General features: G+C 37.7%; 1 protein-coding gene across 3 annotated transcripts in view; it reads left to right on the forward strand.

The window, feature by feature from the left end:
* The window catches only part of ATP13A3 (ATPase type 13A3), a 100997-nt gene that overhangs the window by 47039 nt on the left and 41169 nt on the right, over nt 1-12789 (forward strand). For all 3 annotated transcript variants that reach the window (XM_006761994.2, XM_006761995.2, XM_015562810.1), the window contains exons 10-15: nt 1223-1354; nt 2507-2686; nt 4494-4651; nt 5630-5818; nt 7588-7649; nt 10659-10809. In XM_006761994.2, the coding sequence (XP_006762057.1) occupies nt 1223-1354; nt 2507-2686; nt 4494-4651; nt 5630-5818; nt 7588-7649; nt 10659-10809 (872 nt within the window). The remainder of the gene's footprint in view (nt 1-1222; nt 1355-2506; nt 2687-4493; nt 4652-5629; nt 5819-7587; nt 7650-10658; nt 10810-12789) is intronic.

The following is a 12789-nucleotide window of genomic DNA, read 5'->3' on the forward strand; positions in this document are numbered from 1 at the left end:
AGTCAAATAAAGAACTTCACAGATAAGGAAAAGCTAAAGGAGTTCATCATCACCAAACCAGTATTATATGAAATGCTGAAAGGTATCCTTTAAGAAGAGGAGGAAGAAGAAAAAGGTAAAGATAAAAATCATGAACAACAAATACATATCTGTCAACAAGTGAATCTAAAAATCAAGTGAATAAATAATCTGATAAACAGAATAAACTGGTGAATATAATAGAATCAGGGGCATAGAAAGGGAGTGGACTGACAATTCTCAGGGGGAAAAGGGTGTTGGGGGTGCGGAAGGAGACTGGACAAAAATTGTACACACAATGTCCTATGGATAAGGATTGGGGTGGTAAGGGCAGAGGGTGGGGTGGGAACCAGGTGGAGGGGAGCTATGGGGGGGCGGGATAAAGAGGAACAAATGTAATAATATTAACAATAAAGTTTTAATAAGAGGCAACCAAAAAAAAAAAAGGAAGAGTAGCTAAAATTTTCAATGTTTCCATTTTCAAGGGATTATGGAAATCGGAGTATGTTTACCCATTGCAGGGGATCTCAATAGGACTTACTATTTTCTAAATGGGCTATTAGCTAAAATTGATCCTTAAGTGTTGTAATGAATGTTGGAGCCCACCCACCTTGTTTGGTCAGAGAGGACTTGGCATTACCTGTGCACAGTTAGTTTCCTGTTGGGACAAACTAGCGGACATTAAACACCATGCTGTGTTAGCCTAAGGCCGTGGTCGGCAAACTGCGGCTCTCGAGCCACATGCGGCTCTTTGGCCCCTTGAGTGTGGCTCTTCCACAAAATACCACGTGTCTTTTTTACAGCAGCATAGAATATCGTGTAGATAATACCAGTTTTCTAATCCATTCATCTACTGATGGGCACTTAGGCTGTTTCCAGATCTTAGGTATGGTAAAACCATGTGCGGGGGCGCATGTCCAGTGCGATTGAAACTTCGGGGCCCATGTGCAGAAGTCGGTATTTTGTGGAAGAGCCACACTCAAGGGGCCAAAGAGGCGCGTGTGGCTCGCGAGCCGCAGTTTGCCGACCACTGGCCTAAGGAATAATCATTTTATTTGTTGAAACATTTTGTTTATTGGAATTTTTCTGTTAACTCCATTATATTTGACATCTCATTGAGATCAGATGACCTTTTGTTTGCTTATGTTTATTCTAAGTTAAAGAATATTTTTTCCCACTTTTTTTTTTCTTTCTTTAAATCCAGAAAAAGAAGAGATCTTTTCTACAGAACTTGTGCCGGGAGATGTTATGGTCATTCCATTAAATGGGACTATCATGCCTTGTGATGCAGTACTTATTAATGGTACTTGCATTGTAAATGAAAGCATGTTAACAGGTAAACTAAATGAAATGAGGAAAAATCAGATGAGTTGTTTGTGAGAGTAGATTAAGTGGTTGCTGATGAATCTATTTCAAAATTAGCTGTGCTGTTTATCTTTTCTTTATGAATGTCATGGATATTGAAGTGATTTTTTGCTTTTTATTTTTATTCTGAGGAAACCAAATTCTGCATTATACTCAGCTGTGATACTAAGTCACCATGCTCGTCATCACTGCATTTCTTGGCATGCTCCTGTTTACTCTTTCTGATATGTGGAAATGCTTTATAGTAAGGGAAGAAAAAAGAAGCCCTTGCCTACAGAGAATGCAGTGTATTTGCTTCCTTATTTGATGTGTAAACAGTGGGACTAAACATTGTATTTTTCTTCAAGTTGGGGAAAGGTAGACTTCAAAATGATTTCTTTTTGGAAATTCACAATCTGAAGATAGAGCTCTATATCTTTTTTGTGATATGAATTTTTTTATTGTCATAGTCAGTCTGGCAAGAAAGTGATTCCTATATAATGTTTTCAAACTTAAGAATCTTTTCTTAAAACACACTCACACCTATATCCCCATACGCTTGTTGGCTTGAAGCGAGAATTGTGGATGCTACACAGAATTAAATTTCAGTGTTAAAAAGAATTTGTTTGTTAATTGTTTGAGAGAACTACCGTACTATGTATTATTATCTCCCTTCTCCAGATGCGCGCACTTTTGTGTGTGTGTGTGTGAGTGTGTGTGTGTGTGTGTGTGTGTGTGTGTCTGTGTCTGTGTCTGGGGATTAGGAATAGGTCTTCACATCTCTGTGTGCTGGAGGCTGCAGAGCACTTTCCAGTTCAGTTCTTAGGGATAAGAAAGAGAACAGCTGCTGGGGCTAAGGCAACTCTTACCTGGTCTCCTTATTTGAAACTTGACACAATCATTTAAAAATCATTATCTTTGAATTAGATCACTTCAGGAATTATTGTGGGAGACAAGATTTGATATATTGGCTTAAGGAAATAGGTAGCCAAAAAACGAATTTAGTAAGTTATGTTATCCATTATGAGAACTCTACTTTAGTAGCAATTGTAAACAGTATGATAACATTTAGGTTACTTAACACTTCAAGTTGTATGTGTTTGCCACTGATTTCTATGCTTTAACTTATGATTTTTGTTTTAAGGAGAAAGTGTTCCAGTGACAAAGACGAATTTGCCAAATCCTTCAGTGGACATAAAAGGAATGGGAGATGAATTATATAGTCCAGAAATACATAAACGACACACTCTGTTTTGTGGGACTACTGTTATTCAAACTCGTTTCTACACTGGAGAGCTTGTCAAGGCCATAGTAGTTAGAACAGGTAAGAACATATCTCTTCTTGCATATTTGACATCTACTGAATGTTTAAAAAGAGATTCTGTTTTGAATATTGTGATAACTATGTATGCTGCCACTTGGGGTACTGGAAATATCGAGGAGAACACTATGTAAATTATATGATTGTCTAACCACTAAGCTATACACCCGAAGCCAATATATCTATCGTATCTAATAAAAGAGAAACATAGTAATTAGCTGTGCGTCCGCTACCCTTCCCATTGGCTAATCAGGGCGATATGTAAATTAACTCCCAGCCAAGATGGCTGCTGGCAGCCAGGCTACTGACACGAACACGAGGCTTGCTTGCTTCAGTGACGGAGGACTCCAACATTCCCTGCCTGTCGCTGCTGGGCTCTGAGCTGCTAAGAAACATTGTTACAAATATAGAAGCTAAACAAAACCCCAGAAACCTGTTTTCAGTCAGCCGGGATCTCAGAGCTGGAGTCTCAACAAAGTTTCAAATACAGAAAGTAAACAAAGCCAGAAACCTGCTTTAAGCAGCGGGATCTCACAGCTAAAGCTGGCTCTCAGCTCCAGTGACAGCCATAAATCCAAGAATAAAAAATAAATAAAGGAAAAAAGGAGTGGTGGGGAGCTTCAGTCACCCCCCAGCCCCTCACCCAGACTGGCCAGGCACCCAAGCGGGACCCCCACCCTGATCCAGCGAACCCTTCAGGGTAAACCAGCCGGCCCCCACCCGTGCACCCGGCCGCTCTCCTATATAGTAAAAGGGTAATATGCCCCCCAGCACCATGATCAGCGGAGCCGCGAGGCCTCCTGGCCCCTGGAGCAGCGCCCAAACCCCCTTATCTCCCTGCGGCTCTGTGTGTGACGGGTTGGGGCCACAACCTCCCTATCCGTCCTGCTCTGTTCGTGACAGGGTGCGGCGCCCCAACCTCCTGATCGGCCCTGCTCTGTGCCTGATAGGGGGGAGCTCCCCAACCCCCTGATCGGCCCTGCTCTGTGTGTGACAGGGTATGGAGCCCCAACCCTCCTGATGGGCCCTGCTCTGTGCGTGACAGGGGGCAGCGCCCCAACCCCTTGTTCGGCTGGCTCTGTATGTGACAGAGGTGGTACCACAACCCCCTGATCTGCCCTGCTCTGTGCGTGACGGGGTGGCGCCACACCCTCCCCATTGACCCTGCCTTGAGTGTGACAGCGGGCGGCGTCCCAACCCCCCAATCGGCCCTACCCTGAGTGTGACTGAGGGTGGCATTGCAACCTCCTGATCCACCCTGCTCTGTGCATGGCAGGGGGTGGCGCCCCAACTCCCCAATTGGCCCTGCTCTGAGCCCGACCAGGGGCTGCACCTAGGGATTGGGCCTGCCCTCTGCCACTGGGGAGCAGGCCTAAGCCAGCAGGTCGTTATCTCCCGAGGGGTCCCAGACTGTGAGAGGGCACAAGTGGGGCTGAGAGACCCCCCCCCCCCGGCCAGTGCACAAATTTTTGTGCACCGGGCCTCTAGTCTATATATAAAAGCCTAAGTGACTGTTCAACTAGTAGCTATGACATGCACTGACCACCAGGGGGCAGATGCTCAATGCACATGCATGGAAACATGGAACAAAGTGATGAATCTCAGAGGGAAGGGAGGTGAGGGGAGGATGGGAAGAGATTAACCAAAGATCTTACATGCATACTACAGGCCCGGTGCACGATTCATGCACCGGGCCTCTAGTAATACATAAATGAATAAATGAATGAATAAATAAATATTCTCTTCTGAGAGATAATTCTCATTTTTTAATAAATATATAAGTAATTTTCTTCTTTGAATTTTTTAAAAGGATTTAGTACTTCCAAAGGACAGCTTGTTCGTTCCATATTGTATCCCAAACCAACAGATTTTAAACTCTACAGAGATGCCTACTTGTTTCTTCTGTGTCTTGTGGCGGTGGCTGCCATTGGGTTTATCTACACTATTATCAATAGCATTTTAAATGAGGTATGTACATGGAACTCTTAGTAGGGTTTGAGTTTTTTTTCTTTTTATATATATATATATATTTATTGATTTCAGAGAGGAAGGGAGAAGGAGAGAGAATTAGAAACATCAATGATGAGGGCGAATCATTGATTGGCTGCCTCCAGCATGCCCCCCACTGGGGATCGAGCTCGCAACCCAGGCATGTGCCCTTGGCTGGAATTGAACCTGAGACCCTTCAGTCCACAGGCTTATGCTCTATCTACTGAGCCAAACCAGCTAGGGCAGGGTTTGAGTTTTAATTATCACATGTGACTACTGAGGATTTGAAAAGTGGCTAGTGAGGCTGAAGAACTAAAATTTTAATGTAATTTAAATTAACTTTTGAAAGCCATATGATACTAGTAGCTACTATATATTTGGAAGTACAGATACAGAACATTTCCATCATAGCAGGAAGTTTTTTTTGAATGGCTTTGGTTTAGATGGTCTTTCACTTGCTCTTTTGTGACTTAAGAAAAGAGAGGTAACCACATACCAAAAGCTTTATTTTCTCTTTTTTTAACTTCTGGGATATATAGCATTAAAATTATTTGCTATTACTTAATTAAAGATACAGCTGAGGACCTTGTCAAATTTCTCTTTTCTATCTCCTGTAAAGACTGGTACAGTACAGTGCTTGTAATAAGAGTCAGTATCTGACAAATGTTTGTTGAACTTCAAAATGTGTAGTGTGTGAATTATGTAGAGCTATCAAAGGAGAGTTTTCTTTAAAAATAGCTGTCATTCCACAGTCCATTGACAATATATTGAACTTTCTATTTTACAGAATTTCTAAGGGAAAGATTACAAAGGGCTAATAGAAGTGTTTATATACACACACTTGTTATATATAAAATTGAAAATGGTTTATAGATTTTTCACTAAAGAAATACCCTTACTAGATTAGTAAATATTGGGGAGGAGGGGGTCTGACACTTATTTTTCTGTGAATTATAGGTGGAGATTGGAGTAATAATTATCGAGTCTCTTGATATCATTACAATCACTGTGCCACCTGCACTTCCTGCTGCAATGACTGCTGGTATTGTGTATGCTCAAAGAAGACTGAAAAAAATTGGTATTTTCTGCATCAGTCCCCAAAGGATAAATATATGTGGACAGCTGAATCTTGTTTGCTTTGACAAGGTTGGTTCAGTTTCATAATCATTCTCATGTATGTGTGCTGATTGGGAATTGAACCCACAACTTCAATGTATTGGGATGATGCTTCAACCAACTAAGCTACTGGCCAGGGCCTCATAATCATTATCAAATCATAATCACTATCACCTTGTAGATTTTAAATACTTAGATTAATGTTTTCTATATTTTTTATCAACCAATTTGTACACATTTTTTAAGGGTCCTTTTTTTTTCAACTTACTTGGCATATGTAGCATTTTTGTATATCTCTAATTATTTTTTCAATTTTTAATATTTTGGATATTGCTTATTTGCCCAAATCTGCAGTTGTCTAATCATTCAGATCCAAAATTATGTCTTGTAGTAGTAGTAGTAGTAGTAGTAGTAGTGAAGACCTTCTAATCTTTCATGTTTTTGACAGAATATACTCCATACAGATATATTTACTGGACTTTTATTGCTATTAATTATGTTTAGTGTTCGCTCTATGACTTATTGAATATATATAAAAATAATGAAGGTCACTAATCTTTTTATTTTATGTGAAAATAAAAAATTTTGTACCTGTGTGAAATATACCTCATCTCTTACAAAGCGTTTTCCTTTTCTCAACTGAAATTAGTTTGCCTAAAAGTTTTATTTTGAGAATTAAACTTGGGTAGCTGATAGGATAAGAATTTGATTTTTGTGCATCTTCATTATTAAAGAAAAAAATGGGAAACAAAGTATTTTTTTTGCATTTGCTTTCGTTTTACTTTTTATTAAATTTATTGGGGTGACATTGGTTAATATGTACAATTCTATAATATGTCATCTGTATATTGCATCATGTGCTCACCACTCAAAGGAGACAAAATATTTTTTAACAAATATTGTGTTAAAAAAGATCACATTCTAAGACTAAATTTCATATTTATCTGTTTAGAAAATTTCAGTTATGCTTTTCTTTGGAAACATTACTAATAAAATTTTTAAGCAGACGTAAAGTGGAGGAAGGATTAAGTATAATAAACCCTCATGTACCCAATACCCAGCTTTGACAGTTATTAGCATTTTGTCAATCTTTGTCTAGTTTCTCGTTTTGAAGGTGGCAGCATCAGACATTATTTCACCCAGATGCCTCAGTATGTATCTCTATGTGTTTTTAAAAAAATTACAATAACTGTCTACGACACTTAAAATTAGCAATTCCTTAGTATTATCTAATATCTAGTTCATATTCACATTTCCCTGCTTTTCTAAAAAGAAGTCCTAAAATTTTAGTTTGTTTTTAAGTCAGAATCCAAATGATTGCATTAGCTACAATTCATCTGTAACAGTTGCTTTTCTTCCCAATCATTTGGTTGAAGAAACCAGGTCATTTATATCCTGTATTTGGTTGATTGCTTCCCCTGATGTAATTTAACTTGTTCCCTTCCTTTTTATGCTTTGATCTCATTCTCCCGTGTAGGCATCCTTTTGATTTAAAGGTTAATTGGTGCATTGTTCCACTACTTTGTGTTTTTTTTAATAATATAAGTCTATAAATACACAGATGTACAAATATGCCCTCTTATAAATAGAGGATTCATACCGTAAGAGTGTTCTGCACCCTTTCCCCACTTTCACTATTTGTCCTGGAAGTTATTCTCTATCAATATATGGAACTCTTACTGTTTCATTCGTTTGTTTACAGCTGTATATAGTTCTCCATGGTGTATATGTAGCAGAGGTTTTCATGATTTTTGTTTTTGGAGGCATTATTCATACTTTGTATATGTACTTTTTTTTAGACTGGAACTCTTACTGAAGATGGTTTAGATCTTTGGGGGATTCAACGAGTGGAAAATACACGGTAAATATTAGCTACACTTGATTATTTATTAGTTAATTTTTAATAAATATTTTAATATATGAAAAATTCAAACATAAAGAAAAAAAGTAATGTAACAGATAGCTTGTATACCCACCATGAAGGTTAAACAGTTGACATTTTGTAGTTTTTGCTTCAGATCTTTTTAAAGATTTAAAATATTGCAGATATTGCTAAAGCTTAATCTACCCCTTGCCCTACCGCTATCATCATTCTGAAGTTGTGTTCAATTATTACCTTTGCACATTTTTATATTTTCACTACATATATTCCTGTCTATATACAAGATATATCTATAAAAAATATACACAATTATACCCTTATACGTGTTTTTGCTGTTGTTTTGTTGCTTAACATTGTTTTGAAGATTTCTCAATGTTGATTTGTATAGATCTAATAATCTTAGCTGTTTTTTAGTATTCCATTATATGATTAAGCCATAATAACTTCTTCTAAAGAATAGTTTCATTTTTTCCCCCTCCCTTTTACCTTTCACTTTCACAAACAATGTTGCAATTAACATTCTTATCACAATTCCTAGTGAGCATGTAGTTGAGTTTCAGTGAACTTTCTTCCTAAAAATGTCAGTGCTGGGTTATGGATATAGCACAGACATGGCTACAGCCTTAGTAGGTATTGCCTAATTGCTCTCTAAGTGATGGTGGTACTAACTCACTCTCCCTCAGTGGGTAAGAGATCCTGTTGCTCCACATCCTTGTCAAACTTGATATTGTCAGACTGCTAATTTTTGCCAAATGGATAGATGTGAAATTATATTTTATTGTTGCTTTTCTTGTAGTTTCTTTATTACTTAGAAAGCAGAGCATATTTTCACATCCTTCTGTGTATTGCCAGTTTATAGCCTAATTTTTCTGTTGTGTTGTTTATCTATATCTTATTAATTTGTTTGAGGTCCTTTGTATTTTCTGGATTGTAATTTTTCAGTACTATGCATTGCAAAAATATTATACCAGTCTTTTACTTTGTTTCACTGTCTTTTTGATGCTTAGAAGTTTTACTGCTACAATTGTGTTTATGTTATTATTATTATTTTTTTGCCTCTCAAAAGCCTGCAATAGTTTGATTGACTATTGTTTGGCTCATGCAGTTTCAGAGTTGTTACATCTCCTTGGTAAATAAGTTGTCCTCACTTTGGAACTTATTTATCCTCAATAATGCATCTTGCCTTAAATTATATTTCATATAATGTTTTTATATAGTTACACATCAGCTTCCTTTTGCCTAATTTTGCTTTGCGTATCTTCTCAATCTTTTTACCTCCCTACATCTTTACTTCTCAACCTTTCTGTGCCATTAGTTCACAATGTTGTGTTCTCCCAGCACTTTGAAGGTGTTATTCCATTTCTCCTGACTCCTTTTGTTATTGCTGTTGAGAAGTCTTACCAGGTCTCTTTAAATAATATTTTTCCTCCTTTGTTGTTTTAAAAATATTTATGTTTGATTTCTGTTGTTTCACTGCCATCTTTTTATTTGTGCAGGACTCATTTTGCTTATTGATTCTAAGGACTTATGTTTTTCATAAATTATGGTAATTGTTCAACTTCTTTCTGTTCCATTATGGCCTTTCCCAGATTCTTATTTTCTCTTCACATGAAAATTCTAAACATATGTTGGGCAAGAAATTTCATTTGGTTCTTTAAATATTTGCTTCTCCTCTTCTCCCCACATGTCTTGTTCTTTTTCCAGGTCTTTAATTTAAAATGCCTTTTTGCATTTTTTAGATTGCCATTCCATTATCTGAAATTTGTGGGATTCTAATTCTGTCTTTTTTTGTGTCTGTTGACTAGTGAGAATTGTTTCCTGGTGCATTTTTAAGTTACGAATTCAACTTTAGCCGGATTTTCCTATGAGACTCCTTCCTTTGTGTCTGTGTTGTGGAAGCTCTTTTTCTAGAGAGCTTTGACCTTGCTTGGCCAAGAGCATGGCGAAGAGTGGTATCAGTGGGACCAGACAAACTTTAATGTTACTTCCATAACTTGGGAATTTTCGGACCAGGCAGTGGCATATATTCAAATCCAAATCCCATCGTGGGTAGTGCAGTGGTTTAAAGTTTAGGCCCTGAAACCTTTGGTTGAATCCTTGTCTTCACCTATGTGCTGGGTAACCTTGTCAAGTTACTTAAGCACTCTGCTTCAGTTTTCTCATCTCTGAAATGGGGATAATAAAACACCTTCTTATGGTGTGAGGATGAGATGAGTCAAATATATTTAAAGTTTCTAGAACAGTGCCTAGTGTACAGTACAATATATAGATACTAGGTATTGTCTTGAACTTCAGGCAGGGGTTATGAGGTGGGGAGAGATAGCTTATTCTTAGTTATGCCTTTGGGTCTGTGTGTAAAGTTTTTTCTAGCATACTGTTTTCCAGGGATGTCTGTGGAAGAGCACAGGTTATCTTAGTTTCAAGTCCCTACTTTGTCTGTGGCCCAGACTTTGACTCCTGTTCCTGTGTGGGTATTAAAACTCAAGTCATTAGGTGGCTCCCTAAGAGGACTCCCCTCCCTTCTTCTTTCTTTCCCAGGTAGTCATAGCATCTGCTAAAGTTCATACCCCTCCTGTTTTCCTTTCCTCCTATTTCTGGCACTTAAAAATTTCCCTTTTTTTAATGAGCTCAGTTTCGCATTTAAGGCATTATGTTTTACACATTCATTTCATGTTTTTGTAAGAGGGTTTTTATGCATTCTAATCTGCCATATGTCCAAAGGCAGGAGTTTTAGTTATTATTTAGTGTCTAGTGTGTTCTAAAGTGTTATGTCTGTCCTAATTATTCAGAATCTAAGATAATTTCATATTTTAGTCATGTGTAATTTTCATGGAGGGAAATGTTTTTGAATTCCTAAACTATAGTTAAAAATATGCAGAAATGCAAACATTTTATTTCCATTTTTAAAATGACAAAACCTGAATATTGTTAGAATATTGTCTCAAGTCTTGGAATTTATGAATCTAATTCAGTACATTATCTATTTAGTTTTCTTTTGCCAGAAGAAAATGTTTGCAATGAGATGTTGGTAAAGTCTCAATTTGTTGCTTGTATGGCTACTTGCCATTCACTCACAAAAATTGAAGGAGTGCTTTCTGGTGATCCACTTGATTTGAAAATGTTTGAAGCCATCGGATGGGTAAGTTTAATATTTAAAGCACAAGTAACTTCAGAAAAATAGAGTAAAAATTACCTTGCAGAAGGATTGTTTCTGCAGGTTGTTTTGATGATAGTCTATCTTGTACCGTGAAAGAAACGATGTAATTTCTAAAGGTGTATCATTGGAGAGAGATCATTGTAATTGTATATAAAAAAAAAGCCTGTTTTAGTTATGTTGACTCACTTAAATACCTTTAATAGCGACGACCTGCTCAGACCCCTGCTTTATGTGTTTAATCGGTATCTGCTATCTGCAACTTGAGGCAGTAAGCCTGAGTTAGTAAGATGATCTTCAGCATCACAATTTGTTGGTCAGATAAAAAGGATAGAGTAGTGATGTGTCTTCGGTGTTCTTTTTACCCATGTTCTCCTTTTTGCGTCCTTACGTACACACAAAAGTTTGTGTTTGTTCCTCCTAAATGTTTGGCTATTGATAATTTTATTTTTTTACTTTTAAAATATGTTCTTACTGATTTGAGAGAGAGGGAGAGAGCAACATCAATCGGCTGCCTCTATCATGCCCCCTGCTGGGGATTGAGCCTGCAGCCTGGGCATGTGCCCTGAGTTTCAGAGGAGCAGAATTAGTCTCCAGGTTGAATTCCTCACACACTCCAAGTGTTTGCATAAGCAGGGTTTTATTCTAGAATGTTAACCCTCACATTAGAGCCCTTCTTCTCAGATAGGAGTTCATATTTCTAGGAAATGATTCCTTGATTTTGTTTTTGTTTTTTAATTTAATTCAGCTATTCCACCTGATAAGAAATATTTGCACCTCTCCTGAATGTCCTCTTGTGTTTATTCTGGGATCCTTTTTCCTTCATTGCTATCTTCATCAATATGTTTCAGTTTTGCCTTTTGTATCCTTATTGGAAATCTCCCCTTGCTTTCCTTTTCGTTTATTTTTACAGGTTTAGTGTGTGTGTGTGTGTGTGTGTTTTGTTGATCAAAAGGGAAGGAGATGAATGAGTAGATACATGCTTTGCCATCTTCTGAAAGCTCACAGTATATACTTGTCATATTTATTTATTTATTTAAATATTTTTATTGATTTCAGAGAGGGAGAGAGAGAGAAAGAGACATCAAAGATGAGAGAGAATCATCGATTGGCTGCCTCCTGCACGCCCCACACTGGGATGGAGCCCACAACCCGGGCATATACCCTGACTAGGAATTGAACTGTGACCTCCTGGTTCATAGGTTGACGCTCAACCTCTGAGCCATACCGGCCGGGCAATTCTCATCAAATTTAATATCTTAAAGGAGGTCCACTTCATTTGTAAAGCAAAATAGGACTGATTCATTTTGATGTTCTCCAAAATTTCTCCAATTGAATAGATTTTCAGTAGGTTTTAGTGCTTTGTTTGTAGAATATTAATAAATGGGTTAAATAAATAAGTTTGTGTAATAGTGTGTTTTGTTGACTTAGATGCTTTGATGCTTGGTCTTACAAGAAAGGATCAGTGGAATGTTTTCGCATAACTTGGTACTACTGCTGTTTGTTGGTGTGATTGACTCCCTATCAGATGCCTCCCAATTTTGGAGATGTTAAAGTGTGTTTTAGAATTGTATAAAGTTGGCTAATTAGGCATAGTTCCCTTCCCCATCTTTTTCCAGTTGTAGTCTAATTAGTTTGTCACATGTGTGTTTTATTGATTTCAGAGAGGGTGGGAGAGGGAGAGAGAGAGAAACATCAGTGATGAGAGAGAATTATTAATCGGCTGCCTCCTGTATGCCCCACACTGGAGATCGAGCCCACACCTAGGCATGTGCCTTCACTGGAAACAGAGCCTTGACTTCCTGATTCATAGATTGACATTCAACCACTGAGCCATCCTGGCCGGGCCATGTATGTGTATTTTTAATACAAATTCTTATTTGAATTTTTTACCAAAAGAAAGTGTTTTTAAAATAAATGTTAAGGGGTTAGGTTAGTGGTATCCTACCTAACTAGAAGAGTTCA

This window comes from Myotis davidii, unplaced genomic scaffold (assembly GCF_000327345.1).
Source record: "Myotis davidii unplaced genomic scaffold, ASM32734v1 scaffold557, whole genome shotgun sequence".
Lineage (NCBI taxonomy): Eukaryota > Metazoa > Chordata > Mammalia > Chiroptera > Vespertilionidae > Myotis > Myotis davidii.